Source organism: Passer domesticus, chromosome 7 (assembly GCF_036417665.1).
Source record: "Passer domesticus isolate bPasDom1 chromosome 7, bPasDom1.hap1, whole genome shotgun sequence".
NCBI lineage: Eukaryota > Metazoa > Chordata > Aves > Passeriformes > Passeridae > Passer > Passer domesticus.
The window spans coordinates 8,855,056-8,870,599 of NC_087480.1; the positions used below are offsets into that span (position 1 = coordinate 8,855,056).

Sequence of the window (15,544 nt, forward strand, 5' to 3'; positions counted from 1 at the left end):
TCCCAAGCTGATCATTTTGTCATGCACATTATGTGTATTTATCAATGTGCATTTATCAATGCAACAACTCAGAGCAAGCCAGCTGCACTGAGTAAAATAGCACCAACATGGAGCACCAGGAGAGCTGCAAGGGTTGACCAGAAACTTCCCCTCCCTCCATGCTGCTCCCCAGGCACAGCTGTGATTAACTCAGGGGAGGTTGGATTCACTGTTACCACTTCTCTTGAGTGTTTACAAATTGTGTGGAGGTTTTGCACAGGTTATGGGGAGCCAGGCACCATTGCTACACCCAGAGCTGTTCTGACTTGCTAAATCAGACTAGGGTTTTGTGAAGGTGCTTGGAAACTGGTCTGAACTAAGTAATGAACTACAGTAAGGTAAGTGTCCATGTGTGCCATTACTTTTGAAACAGATTCTCTCCTTCACTTTTATTTCACATTTTGTGATACCTCTGCAGATAGACAACTTCTTACATACAATATGGTGCTCAGTTAAACAAATATATCATTTGCCTGTATCTACAGATTTATAAAAACAAATGTTGACTTTTACATGTCTGACTGTAACGTGAAATCTGACTTTTCTTTGGTCTGAACTCTGCTACAGATTGCCCATTTGCTACCAGGGTATGGGAAACCCTGCAGGACAGCTGCTTTTATCTATTTTAACAGGACATTTCATCAATTGTTTGAACTTGGTGACCCTGCTTCCTGCTGCTACAGCCAGCTAATGTATTTTAATTAATTTAGATCTAGAAATGAAAAACCCAATTTGATTTACACTGTTGTGAATGCTCCAGTTGAAGTAAGAAATACATAATAATGTATTGGATCAGATTCTCTGTGTTGGAGTTGTTTCAGCCATGGCCTGCATAACTAGAGTATATCAAAAGCAACTCAGAAGATACAAGGCACTCCCCTTTCTGACTGGGTCCATGCACAAGTCCTGAGCCAAACTAGGCAGATTCCAGTGATGAGAAGGACAAACATTGATTGAACGTGGACTGGCCTTCCAGAAGCCTGTGCTGTGCTGTCACAAGGCTCCAGGAGGCAGCTGAGGAAGTTGGTAACAGCTACTTTGGACAACTTGTGTTGAGCTGGGACACTCGCCAGATTTTCTTTGTGCCTTACCAAATTGCAAAGATGCTCCTATCCCCATCTGGCAGCCCCTTCACAGCCTGTCCTCAGCTTTTGTCACTGCCAGCCTTAACCCTGGCAATAAATCCCATCATCCCCAGGTCAGCTTGTTGTTCTGGTGTCACCTGAAGCAAGACCACACTTCATCCTTGGACAACTGGAGACTCAGCATCTGCATCCCAGCACATCTCACATGGATCAAAACCTATCTTCAGATGTCAAAGTCTTTTACTCTTGCTTGGGAAAAAAAGTCTGAATTTTTACAGAGATCCCCCAGGCTTGGATCACTCCCAGAGGAGCCCTGAGGCCCTCGCCTGGCTGGACTGTGCTACCACAGGGGGTCAGGGGTCTGTGTACCCACACATCTGCCCTCCCCAGTACTGCACACCAGCACGGGCTCTTCTGGAAATAGGCTGGGCTGAGCAGGGAACAAGACAGCACTGCTGAGTTAACCTGAACACCTGCTTACCAACCTGGCATTAAATTGTCCCAGGATCTACCAACCCATCTCTGCTGGCTCTGGGCAGAGTTCACTCCCTCTTTTACTCCTTGTTTTCCCGAGAAAGAGAGGATAGATCCTTAGATACACAGATCTCAGTCTTCCCAGTCAGGGCTATAAAACCAGATGGAAAATCTTTATTGATTAGAGAAAGTTTTCCGTAATAATTGTGGGAGATGGAAGCATCTTGTTCATTGCTTGCATTTTATGATGCATTTATTGGTAGAGCAAGAACATCTCAGGAGGATGTTTTAGTTCAAATCTGGTATTTCATCCAATAGAGAGCAATGAAGACATGGGCTAGAGAACCCTGTTATTACATCACACAAGAGGCACAAAGTACAATTACCCAAACAGGGCACTTTAAAAACTGGTGTATAATGTTGTCTATCCAAGCCCTTGGTGGTCAGTACATTCAAAACAATTTTTCCATCACATTTCACAGCTCCAAATACTGATACTGTTTTGCCCAATGGGCTAGTTCAGATGTGCAGTTGTATTCTTTAATGATCACTGGCTGTATCAGTAACTTCCAACCAAGTATCTGAACTCCTTAGTAGCAGTTTTTATTTACAGTAGTTTAAAACAGGCTTAGATTTTACACTCTGGTATGTGTAATTCTGTACAGCTGCAGCCCTGTGGTGTGCAGCAGGAGCTGAGACTGCAGGGCAGCAGCCCAGTCTGTGCTGGCTGCCTCTGGCAGGTCAGGGTGAGCAGCAGCACCATGCCCAGGCCTTGCATCCCAGTTGTTCCAGACTGTGTAGGAATGGCATGGCTCAGCTGCTGCACCTTTTGGATAGGTTTAAAATAACAAAATTAACAACAGGCATAGAGCTTATTTTTGTAAGGATTTCTTTGTTGTACAGTTACCCGTCATCCTAATGTATTCAAGGAAACACACTTGAAAGCTACAAATAAAAAGACAGGTATCTAAAGGTGAACTTGGAAAGGCACCCAGCAAAGATTTTCTTGAAATAAATATTCTGCCTGGAAGAGTCTGCTCATAACACTGGATCTGCAGTACAGAACTGCAGTTTGAACAGTCTCCAGTGCCAAGTTAAGATTGGTACCCAGAGTATCACTTATGCAGAGGGGTCAGAGAGGTTCTCATCCTCCAAGCTGGCTGCAGCACAGTGCCACTCTTGAACGTTGTCTGTTACTCCTGCTTTGTTGACAGAACTGTGATAGCTCTTGGTAGTTTTCTCCTGTCTCCAAATACCCAGCAGATACACAGCATTTCATTTGAACTGGTTATCAATCAGGGTTCCCTTCATCTTGGCTTTCTTGGCTTCCAACTCAGCCTGAATAGGAAAATTAAGGTAGAATTAAATCATGTCTGGATAATTTTCCCTTCAGAGCTCCAATTAAGTTTGCTCTTCTTGTCTGACCAAGCAAACTTTTCAGTTCCAAAACCAGGAGCAAGAGTAGCTCAAGTGCTTTGCTGATGTACAAAACAAGGACCATCTTCAAAATCATAAAGAGCCCAAAACCAACTGCCCAAGAGGCAATTTCATACTTTCTATCCTCAGGTGGAAGCTGCACATTTCCTCCCCCTTTCCACCTACTATCCCCCTGTCACAGGAGGTAAGATCAGTTGTGATGTTGTTGCCATTCACTCTTTGAGTGCCCCTTGCAGTAGCAGCTGAGCTGCAGATCCTCCACAGGAGCCTTGCTGTGCCCTGGAGCCTCACGGCAATGACCTGCTCTGCCCAGCAGGCATGACAGCAGGCTGGCAAAGCCATGGCCTCATCTCCCCTTCCCTTGCTCCTCGTCCAACAGGTCACACAAAGCCTCCCTGCAAGCACTCTGCGGGCTGCTCTCAGTTAGCTCTCAAGGCTATTTTAAGTTCGGGGCACTAGAACATCTTTATAAAACTTGTAAAGGAAATCTCATCCTCACAAAGCTGCAAGCTGCCTGTGACCATACCAGGACCTCTCTAGACTTGCAGAATGAGCTGAAAGATGGCTTTTGTGTACAAAGCCAACACATCTCAGAGCTTTGTGTTCAGCACCAAAGAAAAACTCACCAACTCTTGTAGCCTTTTCTTGCTCATGCCTTTGCGTTCCAGCTGCTTCTCAATCACTTTTGCATTCTGTGCATAAGAGTCTGCAATCTCCCTCTGAAATACACACACAAACCCCAGAGTAACTACATCTCATCCAAACAGTGAGACCACTGCTGGCTCTGCCCAGCTCAGATGTGGCTGCCACTAAGGGCATCCAAAACTCACCGCTTCAATCTCCTCCTCCTCTTCATCAATTGTGGAGACTGTGACAGAACTGAACTTGCCCATGTCCTTGGTCCGTTTGGTCATCATCACCTGGGCAAAAAACAAGAATATTCTGTTAAATCTTGGCAACAGTTGTGCCAGTTGCTTCCTCCTTCCAAAAGTTTTAAGGCCTTTTATGCAAGTCATCAAGATTACCTGAACTCTGTGGGTGGCAAAGGGGAATTATGCTCAGTGATTTCTGGGCTTAAAGGTTTCATTACCAGAAGCAAGCTTGCTGATATACAGTAGATAAACCAGACTTTGAGAATCACTGTGCAGGCTACCAACCTGACCAACTTACAACTGGAAACTTTCTGTTAACTGAGCCTAAACATCAGGCACAGTCTAGATTTTAGAGTTGATTTTGCTCTCCTTTAATGCTAGGGCTTCAAACTGCAGTGACCACTGTCAAGGAAAACTTAAGGTAGACATGGACAAGACACAAAATTGAGTTACTGTTCAGAGGTCCTTTTCTTTTTCTTTTCTCTCCCCTCACCATTAAGTTATTTTATACACAACACCTTGAGAAAAGCAAAGGTATCCTTGTTCTTTAAAGCAAATCACCTTTTTAGGAGGTTCTTGTTTCTGAGTATATATGTTTGTTTTCCCAAAACCCTGGCCAAATTTGACCACAGCACCATCAACAATGAACGTCACAGGAGCATTTTTCTGTTGGTGTTGATAAAAGAGCAGCAGTCCACACCTGGAAACAGAAATATGCACAGCTGAGAGGAAACCCAGATTCTGGATTCCTATGGATTCCTCATTAAAAAGATTCTAAAAGCCACTCCAAAGACTCAAAAAGGTCACTCACTTGCCACACTTCTTCCTGAACTGCCGCTCTATGCCTTCGGGTCTGGGGGAGAGAGGCAGCGCTTGAGCGGAGCACACGGAGCCAGGGCGGCTCCCAGCCGGCCGGGAGGGCAGCAGGGCAGCCCGCTCCCGGGCCGGGCTCAGAGGGACGGGGCATCAGGGGCCGGGCCCACCTGCGCAGGAAGACGCTCTCCTCCTCCTCGGCGTTGCAGAACTTGTGGGCGTGCTTGGCCGCGTCCATCACGCGGGCGCGGTCCCGGGGCCGCATCGGCAGCTTCTCCAGCTGGCAATCTGCGGGGAGCGAGGGGCCGGGCTGGCGCCGGGAACCCGCAACCCGCACCCCGAACCCGCACCCGTGTCCCACATCCCGGCCCCGTGTCCCACATCCCGGCCCCGTGTCCCACATCCCGGGCCCGTGTCCCACATCCCGGGCCCGTGTCCCACATCCCGGGCCCGCTCCCGCCGCCGCCTGCCGGGCCCTGTGCGCGCCGGGCCGCGGCCTGCCCGCCCGGCCCGCCCGGCCCTGGCCCCGGCCCCGGCTCACCGAGCACCAGCACCATCTGCCCGCACAGGCAGTAGTAGACGTGCAGCGGCTTCTCGCCATCGTCGTACTCCTCGCGGTCGCGGGTGTCGGAGCACACCACGGAGCGCGACACCACCTTGGGCATGGCGGCGGCGGGCTGGCAGCGCGGCCCGGCCCCGCCCGCCGGGGCGGCTCCCGCCGCTCCGCGCCCCTCCGGCCGGGCGCCGCAGCGCGCTGCTCCCCACGGCGCCCGAGCCCGCACGGTGCTCACTGAACAGGCCTGCACAGCGGGAAGGGTCCGCACTGCAGGCTCACAGCGCGGCCGGGATGGCAGCGTGAACTTCCTTTCACTGGGCTTCCTCCCGTGCCTCCTTCTTCAGCCGCCTCACACAGCTGGGTTACATGGAATTTCACGTGAGGATAAAGTCGAGAGACACAGCCCAGCCAGCCTGCTTTACACGACAGCGGAGAGATTCTTTATTTCCAAAAGTTGTTAAAGAAACGTGGAAAATTGCTTATTTTTCCCTTGGAAACACCCTCTGCGGAAGCAGAAAATGCAGTGTAGCAGTTGTGCTGGTTTTTACAGCGATGGAGTTAATTTTCTTCACAGTAGCTGGGATTTGTGCTGGATTTGTGCTGGTAACTCAGAGGTGTTTTTGTCACTGCTGAGCAGGGGTTACCCTGAGCCCAGCCCAGCAGAGAGGCTGGGGGTGCACAAGGAGCTGGGAGGGGACACAGCCAGCACAGCTGAGCCCAGCTGAGCCAGGGATGCCCCAGAGCACAGGGCTCGTGCTCAGCTCAGGAATCTGGGGGAGGAGGAGGAAGGAGGGCGTTCGGAGTGGTGCTGTTTGCCTTCCCAAGACACGGTTGTGTGTGCTGGAGGCGGAACAGGCTCCGCTCCGGCCCGGCCCGGCCCGGCCCGCGCTCCCCCCACGGAACTGTTTTGGTCCCGGCCCGCAGCGCCGCCGCCCCCCGTGACGTCACTGTGACGTCACGCCCCGCCCTCCGCCGCCGTTGGTCCCGCCCCCAGGCGCCGCCCCCCGCCGTGGTGGTAGAGGCTGGGCCGGGGGCTCAGCCACATCCGGCTCCGCCCCCCTCCCCCCGCGCCGTTGGTACATCCCGGGACCGTCGGGCTGCCGGCGCAGGAGTCGGTGCAGCCCAGGCTCCCCCCCCGCGCCCGCCGCAGTGGTAGAGGCCGCGATCGCTCCTGTCCGTCAGCGCCGCCGCCGCCTCAGTCGGAGCTCGAACCTCAGCCGCGCCCGGCGCTCCCTCCGGCAGTGTATGCCTGAGCTATAACCCTCAGCCCGCCATGTCCACTCCGGCCCGTAGGCGCCTCATGCGGGACTTCAAGAGGTACCGAGGCCGCGGGCCGAGGGGAAAGGGGCGGGCGGGCGGGAGGAGGACGAAGGGCCGAGCGCTACCGGGGGAGGAGGGGGCAGCACAACATGGCGGCGGGGCAAGGCGCGCTCCGCTGATTGCGTAGCGCGGGCGGCGCTGCCTGCCGCGGGTTACGCCGCTTGCGCAGCGGCGGCTGCCGGGCCGGGTTACGCCGTTTGCGCAGGCGGGCGCTCCTGGGCCGGGTTGCGCCGTTGGCGCTGGCGGGGCGGGTTACGCCGTTTGCGCAGCGCGGGCCCCTCACCGGCGCTGTGCCCGCAGGCTGCAGGAGGATCCCCCGGCCGGGGTGAGCGGGGCCCCCTCGGAGAACAACATCATGGTGTGGAACGCCGTCATCTTCGGGTGAGTCGGCGGGGAAGGGGGCGGCGGGCCGCGGGGGGCCGGAGCCGGGCTGCCAGCGGGGTAACGCTGTGCTTTGCTTTCCCTTCTCCAGGCCCGAGGGGACCCCTTTCGAGGACGGTAAGTGCGGGGCTGGGGTGTGGCTGGCTGGGGTGAGCTGCTGCGGTGTGACACGGCCTTGGTGTCACTGCCGTGGGCTCTGCAACAGGTGTGGGCCTGGAGGCGGCGGGGGGACGTGGGTGCATGTTCACTCTGCCACACACGTGTGAACATGTTATTTATGTAAATACTGCTTTTCTAACCCTGCTCTCAGAAAGTGTTGTAGATTTAGATTGCTGTGTTTACATACAAAAAAATACAAGCTAGCTTGTACGGTCTTGTATGTAGTTGTTACATCTGTTATAAGTAATTTTAAAGGTCTCTGCCAACTTATCTGTTGAACTCTGGGTCATGTTTTTAGGGACGTTCATGTTTGGGTAACCATCAATAACTTGGCATAGAACTGTTGTCTTTTGTTTGAGTTCTGTTTTTTTCTGATGCTGGAAGTGTTCTGTGAGCAGTTCCAGCGTGAGTCATCTGAAGTAGGAAATGGGCTGAATGTTTGAGGAAGTTCAGAAGAGTGGCTTTTTCATGTCATTTATTTTGCTCTGCTACAATTGGTATCATTCAGGGCTTAAGGTTGAAAAGACTTTTTAAGTTTAAAAGCTGACTGAATAGGTCCTGGTGACATTCCTGTAGTTTCCATCTGGCCTTACTGACTTTGATAGGTTTGCTGATGCTGTCTGAGTGCTCCAGCATCTTGTGAAAACCTGTTAGACATGAAATACTGTCTAACTGAAATCAGTGATGCATTTTTTAAGGTACTTTCAGTGCAGGCTATAATTAATCTTAGATCTCCATGACTCATGACAAAAGCATAGGAAAAATTCCTTCACTCTAATGTTGTTCTTGGCTAACTCCCTTGTCTTTGTTTACCATGGAGGTAGCACCTGTGGATGTGCCTCTAAACTGCAGACTGTATTTCTCTGTGAAGATTTTGAAGACCTCAAATATTTCAGGCCTAAGAAAACTGAAGACTCACTTCTTTTTAATGAATTTTATTAGTTAAGAGATTTGTTAGAGTAGCAGCTTCAGCAGTCTGATGTTTAGAACTTGGAGTTAAAATATTGCATGATAGAACAGCTAGACTAAATGTGCTCTGCTGTCTCATCTGGTAACCCTTAAAGAAGGGCTCACTTCACTTCAGTGGGGGTTGCTAGAGCTGCTTTAGGCTTTGGAGCACTGCTGCTGATAGAGTGATTCACTGTCTGGAGCAGAAAGCTGTCTCCTTGCAGCTTCTTGCCATGCTCGGGCTCCTCCAGCTCAGCATGTGGTTAACAGATGCTGTAAGGGCTTTTTCCCATGTATTTCCATTTAGTTGCAGAAGGCTGAGGGCTGCTCTGGAGAGCCCTGACATTGATCTCCTCTGTGCTTCCTGAGGCTGTTGTGGGTGCTGAGGACATGCTGCACTCACAGCAGTCTGAGGTTCAGGCAGATGCTTGAGGCTGCTGCTGCTGTCCTGCTTTGCTTGGTGTCACCATGTAATCCCAGGGTGTGATGGATTGCTCTTCTCTTAGCAGAGCCTGTGTTTTCACACTGTGTGCTCGGGAAAGCAGATGTGTCTTGTGTTGCAGGATATCTGCTTATCTCCTGCCCTCTGGATGCATCTCACTTTCCTAGATACCAGAGCACTGAGTGGAGCCTGGAGATAGGGCTTCTTGGTGCCTCAGCTGTGCTTTCCCATTCAGTGAGTGGAGCAGCACTGTTCCCATGATGGCAGTGCAGCTTCATGTAGGTAAGAGTAAGGAAATTCTAATTTAACAACATGTTAGTTTGGACTTGCTTGGCAACTGCACAGGCCCTTGTGACTCCAAGATACACTGAAACTCTAGAATCTTGCTCTGAAGCCTTTGCAGGTCAGTGTTCTTTTTCATTTTTAGGCTCCTTCACTCTGTGGTGGTACTGTAAAATTTCAGATAGCTTAGTTCTTGCAAAAGTAGCCTGTGAAATTTGGGGAGAGTTGTTATTCTAGAGGTGTAATGATACCAACATCATGAGAATTACTGTTCTTTATCCTTGTTCTGGTGAGGCCCTTCTCTGCTTGCAGCTTCTGGGGTGGTGTAGTTTGTCTGGGCTGCAAACCTGAAGTTGAAACACATTTGTTTACTTGCTGTGCAGCATTCTGCAGCTGATATCCCTCCTTGTCCACCCCCAGACTTTGGAGGGTGTTTTCACAACTCCGTGTGCAGGCTGGCTCAGCTTAGGAGCAGCCACTAATTTAGATCAGCAGCACAGCTTCCATCTTCTGGTTTGAGAGGAGTCGATTGCAGGTGTCTGCAGGAGGACCCTGGGGATATTTACCCTGCCCTTCACTGTATTTCTAAGAACCTTCGTGTGTGGCATCTGAAGTGGTAATGCTGGCACAGCCACGGAAATCCGGGCTGTCCCAGTGCTGTAGGCCCCTTTCCCCGGAGCTGGATGATGGTACTGTGGTCAGTGGAGGATTCCTGGCTCAGAGATTCAGGTAGTTCAGCTGTTGTGTCCAGCCTTGCTGTGACTGTGCAGGAGGCTTGAGCAGAGGACACAAGGTGTTTGTCTTCTGTGTGGCTTATGCCTTGCTCATGGAATTTGGATCCTGTATCCTGGTGCAGGAGTGAATCATCCCTGCTTTTTGGGCGGTGCAAAGGAAGGGTTGATCCTGGGGGCTGCAGTGAGGGGGCCCTGCAGGGCCAGGGGCTCTGCTCTCTGCAGTAGCTGGGGCTGGGGCACAGGCTGTGCAGAGCCTCTCTTGGCTGTGTCAGGGACTCAAATCCTGAGGGAGGAGTGATCAGCAAGGTAAGTACAGGGCAGAAAAGAGAATGTTTGCCGAAGATTAGTGGTAATCCCAGTATCAATAATGACAGTAAATATGATAATTCATGGTTTAAAAATGTCTGTCTGGGGTAAGTTGTGAGAAATACCAGTTGAAAGCATTAAAATTAGTGACAGAAGGGACTGGACCCTGAAGGGCTCATCCCCAGCAGTGTGTTGTGATACCTGTTGTGGGCTTTCAGTGTGAGTGACCCTTGGACTTTGGTGTGTCAAGTCTCTGGATGTGCCCTTTAATAAAGCTCAATAGTGAGGGGTTGCATACTGTGGAGCATTTCCAAAGAGCCATTGCCACTCTGGGCCCTGACGTGGAAATCTGAGTAGGTAGATAGATACTCCAGCTGGATCTTGCTCCAGATGAGCCCCTTGCTCAGATTTGTGTTAGAAGTAGTGCTCTCCTGTCTCTGGTGGGACAATAGCTTCTCTTTTTTTCAGGAGTTTTAAACAGATTCTAAGACCAAACTGCTGCTGTTACTCTCAAACCTGTGTGATGGTCTGTGCTTGGTTTTCAGCCTACTGCTTGCTTAGTCACTCCTTCAGGAGGAGGCTCCTGAGAGCCAGAACTGGGGCAGGGACAGCTGAGAATATCTGGAGTTAAATCTCTAAGCATTTGGTTCTAAGGAGCTGATGTTTGCAGCTGGTAGAAATTGTTCCTAACTTCCCAGTCCTGGCTTTCAAGCTGATCTCAGACTTGGCTCTGTGCCACTGGACTAAGCTGGAGTGAACTTGAAAACCCCACTGCAGACTTCCACTAATTTGAACAATCCTAACTCTACTGTTCTGGCTCGTTTGTTTCAGTGAGATAGCATAGTGTTGGCTCTCTGCTGTTACATTGTTAGGCTGCTAATAAAAAACCAAACATTCATAAACTTATTTTTAGGGTGTTGAGACTTCCCACTGCTGTAGAGAAAGTGCTAAAGCATCTGTGCTGTGTCTTCATTTGCTAACTGGAACGTCAAAGCAGTGACCTTCATTTCTTGTAACTCAGTGTTACAGTTTATCTCCTTATAAAGAAAGGAGTCCCTGGGAAATCTTGTAGGTCCTTGATGATCTGGCAAAAAAAAAAAGGAAAACCAAAAATCTGTTCTCTGGCTTACCAGTTATTGGCACATGATTGCTAGCCCAAGGAATAACTTCATTGTGTTAGGGCTGGAAAACTCCCTCACGTAGGAAGCAAGGACACTGAGCGTGGGGGGACGTGGGGGCCTGACTCACCCATCACTGGTACATGGGATGCCCTTTCACAAAGGCAGCATGGCCCAGCAGCAGCTTGTTGCAGTGTCGGTGTCAGGTGCAGTCCTTGTGCAGGAGAGCTGTGTTTATAGGGACACGCTTCAGCTGTTCTCCCTGGGCCCCGCAGGAACCTCCCCAGCTGCCTCTGGGGCTGCCTGGGAGGAGCTTGCCTGCCCTGCAGGGGAGTAGGTGGAGTTCCTTGGTTACCGAGCTGAATCAGGAGTAGGCCTTAATCCCCTGAACCCATATGTGCAGCTTAGCTGACAGACTTCTTATTCTCAGATTGTCATAGCCTGAGGAGAAGGGCTAAAATAGCTTAGGTTGGTGCAGGCTGCCAAAATGGTTGGATTGAGACTCACCCAGAGTTTTCTGTTTCTGCTCAGTCTTTCACTAAGGATGACCAGTTAGTGTGAAGTAAATGGTCAGGTTTATATTTTAAAGTGTCAGAGTCAGATTTGGATGCTGCTTCAATACTACTTTTCTGCAAGACCTGGTTACCTTACAGCTGTTGAGAAATAAGCTTTTTTTAAATGTAGAGGAAAGAAATGACAAGGCCCTTGCTCTGACAGCATATTCCATAGATAGGACTGACCGAATGACGTTATGTTACACAGATGGCTCTACACCCACTGCTGTTGTTTGCAGTGTACTGGGATTGGGCTCTGGAAGAAAACCCCAAGGGCAGGTTTATTTCCCTCCATAAACCTTTCGACTGGTTTAATAACAGTAAGCCACAGGAAATACTCTTGTACCAGTACTGTCTGGGACTTCAGTGTTAATGATTAACTCCATGAGAGTAAAGGAATTGCTGTGGATTGCAGTGTGTGTTCCATATCCATCATGCCTGTGTGAGCACAGTAGTGTCAGTGTGTATTGTGGGGGAATGCTACTTACTCATCCCTTGTGTAAATTCATGCTGAATAAAGGTTGCTTATCTCTCTTTCAACTCCAGGAACTTTCAAACTAACAATAGAATTCACAGAAGAATACCCAAATAAGCCACCTACTGTCAGATTTGTCTCTAAAATGTTTCATCCAAATGGTAAGTACTTAGACAATGCTTGGGTTTACTTTTGCTGTTTTGTTGGAGGTTTGGTGGGGGAAAAGAGAGGGCTGGGGTGTTTTTTGCTATAGCTTGCTGTATAAAATGTCTGTTTATTATAAAAGATTCACTAATAAGGCAGCACAATTCCAGTGTGGCTGTGTAACTTTGGTGAGGATGGATATGTGAGCAGTGCTCAGGCTGGAAAAGAAAGGGGCAATAGAAGGAGCCTCTTACCTTTCAGGAGTTACAGCACAGTACTGATGAGACACTCAACTGCCTGTTAAGCCTGACAGAAGAATGTTTTGTACTTAAATAGCAGTGCTTTGGACTTCTGTCTGTATGTATGGTAGACATAGCATAGTGACACCAGTGAATGCAGCTGTCATCTGTCACTTCCCCAAAATGCCTGTAGGAATGGTGCACCATGAAGTGTAGTGTTAGGGTCCAGCTATAGCCAGTGGCAGCAGGGTTGTTTGATTAATCCCCTTCCTTGGTACCTAAAGGCTGGAGAGGTATTCCTTGCCTTTGTGCTGAAGTACCAGAAACCTTCCAACCTGGCAAGTGTGGGTGCAGTGCAGGGAGGGAAGGTTCTCATGGAGCTGCTGTGAGTAAGGTGACTGGGCTCTGTTGTAGAGATGTCATGGGGAAACCTTGAGTGTGAACAACTGTTTGTGGGTGTTCTTTGTTTGGTTCACTTCTGGGTAGCTAACATTTTTTTATCTTAAATCTGTTCATGGTTTTCCACAGCAGTAGTTGCAATGAGAAGTTTGTGAGAGAATAACCAGCGGTTGAGTTTAAATACTTCAGGCTTCTGTTGGTGAGGAGCTTCACTCTTCCTACCTAGAGGCCTCTTTGCAGTATTTCAGCCTGTCAGACACCATGGGCTGTGGCAGTGTGTCTGTACACAGGTTTTCAGGAGTGGGCAATACTAGGGAGAAAAGCCAGTAGCTGTACAAGTTGTGTTTTAAGCTGGTTTTTTTGACCCTTTCCAGTCTATGCAGACGGTAGTATATGTCTGGATATCCTTCAGAATCGCTGGAGCCCCACTTATGATGTCTCCTCCATCTTAACATCCATACAGGTAAAAGAACTCTGCATGAAGAGACAGAATTGCATTAGGATGCTTTGACAAAAACAGCTCAGGGAACCTTTTTCCCCCTCTCCTAAGAGCCAGTATAGCAGCTATGATATTGGCAAAGAGTGAATCCTGCCCAGGTGTGAAGTGGCCAGGCAGTGACACAGGTGGTCACTGCAGGGCCCACCAGCAATGCTCATCTGTCACAGCAGGTCACCTGCACGGTGCAGGGGTGGCACTGGTGGCCAAAGCCTCTAAAGCCTTCCGGCTGCAGGGGTGCAGTGTGCTGCAGCTGGACTAACATCTCTGCTCTGATAGTATGGCTGCTTTAGAGGATGTGTTGGAAAGCTGTACTTCTCAGTGCCTAAGGATCTTTTTCTCTTTGCACAGTCCCTATTGGATGAGCCAAATCCGAACAGCCCAGCAAACAGCCAGGCAGCTCAGCTATACCAAGAGAATAAGCGGGAATATGAAAAACGGGTTTCTGCAATAGTAGAACAGAGCTGGCGTGACTGTTGACCCAGGATGATGCAAATGAACACTCTGTTGATGAGGAAAATAAACAAAGTGTCCGAGTCATCTTTTTCCTCCTAGCATTTACTTTGCAAGCGAAATAGCTGTTGTGCTGTTGCCACCCTCCCTTGCTGAAGCTTCTTCTCCTTGGACATCAGAACGCACCCACTTTGAAGTCAAACGTTCTGTACTTGGGTTACTTGCAAAAGAGTTACTGATGCTGAATTCATTTTCTGTGGTCCCTCTCCAGTCTTAGGGCAGTATTGTGCATTTCTGTAGTGTACACTAAGCTTTTAATTGTAATTGTGTTATACACAGTGATGCTTATGTGTAGCTTGATAAAAGGGATGTTTATATACATACACATTTTTTAACTGATATTAACTAAAGTGCTGATGTGTCCGGGCTGGTCACTTACCTCTACTATTGGTTTAGACCCCACTGCATTTCTAAGTACTGGGTGAAGAAATCATCTTTTGTTTCCCTTTTGCATTGGTTTATCAACTCCTTTACTCATGTTAAAAAAATCAACTCTTCGATTGATTGCAGTTCAAAGATTTAGTAAGACCCTGGAATGCTTGTTACTTCTGCACTTCACATGCAAGATTTATGTACAGATCTACATAAATCACTATGGCTGTGGTACTTGGATCTTTGCTGAGTGTGAGAAACAAGCCCTTTTTTTTATTACTATTTTAAAGGACATGCCTACAGAAACTGTCAGTAGGTTTCCATAGTCCTGTCACCGAGGCATTACTGGACAAAACCAGGCAGAGCTGTGGTACTCAGCAAAAGGCCTTCCACATTAAGGAAGAGGTAAAACCTGACCTGTTCCAGCGATGGAATTACTCTCCTTCAGTGTCTTTCTCCTGCCCCTTATCTTTAGCTGAGAAAGATAAGTTGTTTGGGATCTAACTTTGTCTTGTGGGAAGTTTGAATTAGGTCCAGGGTAGGCGCTCGAGTCTCTGCAGTTTCTGCTCTTCGTAGATGACCGCGTGGTTTGTGTGAGCTACTGCTGCATGCTTGAGTTCGTTCCCTTCAGTTTTATGGAAGTATTTTTTCAATTCTGAAAAAAACATTTGTAAGTCCAGTCACTTCTTTTGTAAGGCAAGTTTGTACCTTTGGATACAGAACTTTAAGCAGCAGTGTGGGATGGAACCTGCAATTGTGTTGTCCACTGTTCCAGTGTCTTTTGTGTGCACATTGGTCTGTTAGTTGAAAAGTATAACTTTGCACAAGTAACCCATGTAAGAAACTGTACATTTTTCAAAAGTTGTAAATAAAGTGTAACCTTAGTGCTTATTGTATAAATAGGCAAGAAGTGTATAACTGTGCTTATTTAACTGGGCTGCCAGCAGCTGGGAGTGGGGTGAAGCTCCAGCACTGACAGTTCCTCCTGTGGGGAGAGGCGTGCCTGGGGCAGTGCAGGGGAGGGGCAGTGAGGGACAGACAGGGCACCTGCAGGGACAGAAAGGAGCTGCAGCAACTTTCATGAGCTGTTGCTACAGGAATTGCATTTACTTTCCTCCAGGATTTATGATGAGTGGCAGGTAACAAGAGCTGGTTTCTGTACAAGTAGCTGGGCTCTTTCAAAACTTAATGCAGATTGGTACCTGCAGTGATAGCTTGTACCCTGAACAGCCTTGTGACTCACGTGGGGCAGCTGTAGTGCCACAACCCTTTCTGAGGGAGCCAAGACCCTCTAAAGCCACAGATTGTTTCACCAGTTAAAAAAAACAAAACAGAGTGGACTCTTTGGGCAGCCAGAAATGGGCAGCACAGAGCTGCCAAAGACAA

At 49.1% G+C, this 15,544-nt stretch overlaps 2 protein-coding genes across 2 annotated transcripts; one reads left to right on the forward strand and one right to left on the reverse strand.

The window, feature by feature from the left end:
* Window positions 1–1,743: 1,743 nt before the first annotated feature.
* On the reverse strand, window positions 1,744–5,428 carry STEEP1 (STING1 ER exit protein 1). Its single transcript, XM_064426759.1, has 7 exons — window positions 5,262–5,428; window positions 4,891–5,008; window positions 4,719–4,760; window positions 4,469–4,607; window positions 3,866–3,955; window positions 3,662–3,754; window positions 1,744–2,936 (listed from the first exon to the last, which is right to left on the reverse strand). The coding sequence occupies exons 1-7, from the start codon at window positions 5,383–5,385 to the stop codon at window positions 2,874–2,876; spliced, it is 669 nt and encodes a 222-aa protein (XP_064282829.1). The 5' UTR covers window positions 5,386–5,428; the 3' UTR covers window positions 1,744–2,873.
* Window positions 5,429–6,345: 917 nt separating this feature from the next.
* Window positions 6,346–14,117, forward strand: UBE2A (ubiquitin conjugating enzyme E2 A). Its single transcript, XM_064426761.1, has 6 exons — window positions 6,346–6,593; window positions 6,897–6,977; window positions 7,069–7,094; window positions 12,067–12,156; window positions 13,152–13,240; window positions 13,625–14,117. The coding sequence occupies exons 1-6, from the start codon at window positions 6,550–6,552 to the stop codon at window positions 13,751–13,753; spliced, it is 459 nt and encodes a 152-aa protein (XP_064282831.1). The 5' UTR covers window positions 6,346–6,549; the 3' UTR covers window positions 13,754–14,117.
* The last annotated feature ends 1,427 nt before the right edge of the window (window positions 14,118–15,544 follow it).

Coding starts and splice junctions, on each gene's coding strand:
- STEEP1 (XM_064426759.1), bottom strand. CDS start 5,385: ATGCCCAAGGTGGTGTCGCGCTCCGTGGTGTGCTCCGACACCCGCGAC. Junction 4,761..4,890: donor GAGAGCGTCTTCCTGCGCAG/GTGGGCCCGGCC, acceptor TCTCTCCCCCAG/ACCCGAAGGCATAGAGCGGC. Junction 4,608..4,718: donor TTCAGGAAGAAGTGTGGCAA/GTGAGTGACCTT, acceptor TTCTGTTTCCAG/GTGTGGACTGCTGCTCTTTT.
- UBE2A (XM_064426761.1), top strand. CDS start 6,550: ATGTCCACTCCGGCCCGTAGGCGCCTCATGCGGGACTTCAAGAG. Junction 6,594..6,896: donor CTCATGCGGGACTTCAAGAG/GTACCGAGGCCG, acceptor CTGTGCCCGCAG/GCTGCAGGAGGATCCCCCGG. Junction 6,978..7,068: donor TGGAACGCCGTCATCTTCGG/GTGAGTCGGCGG, acceptor TCCCTTCTCCAG/GCCCGAGGGGACCCCTTTCG.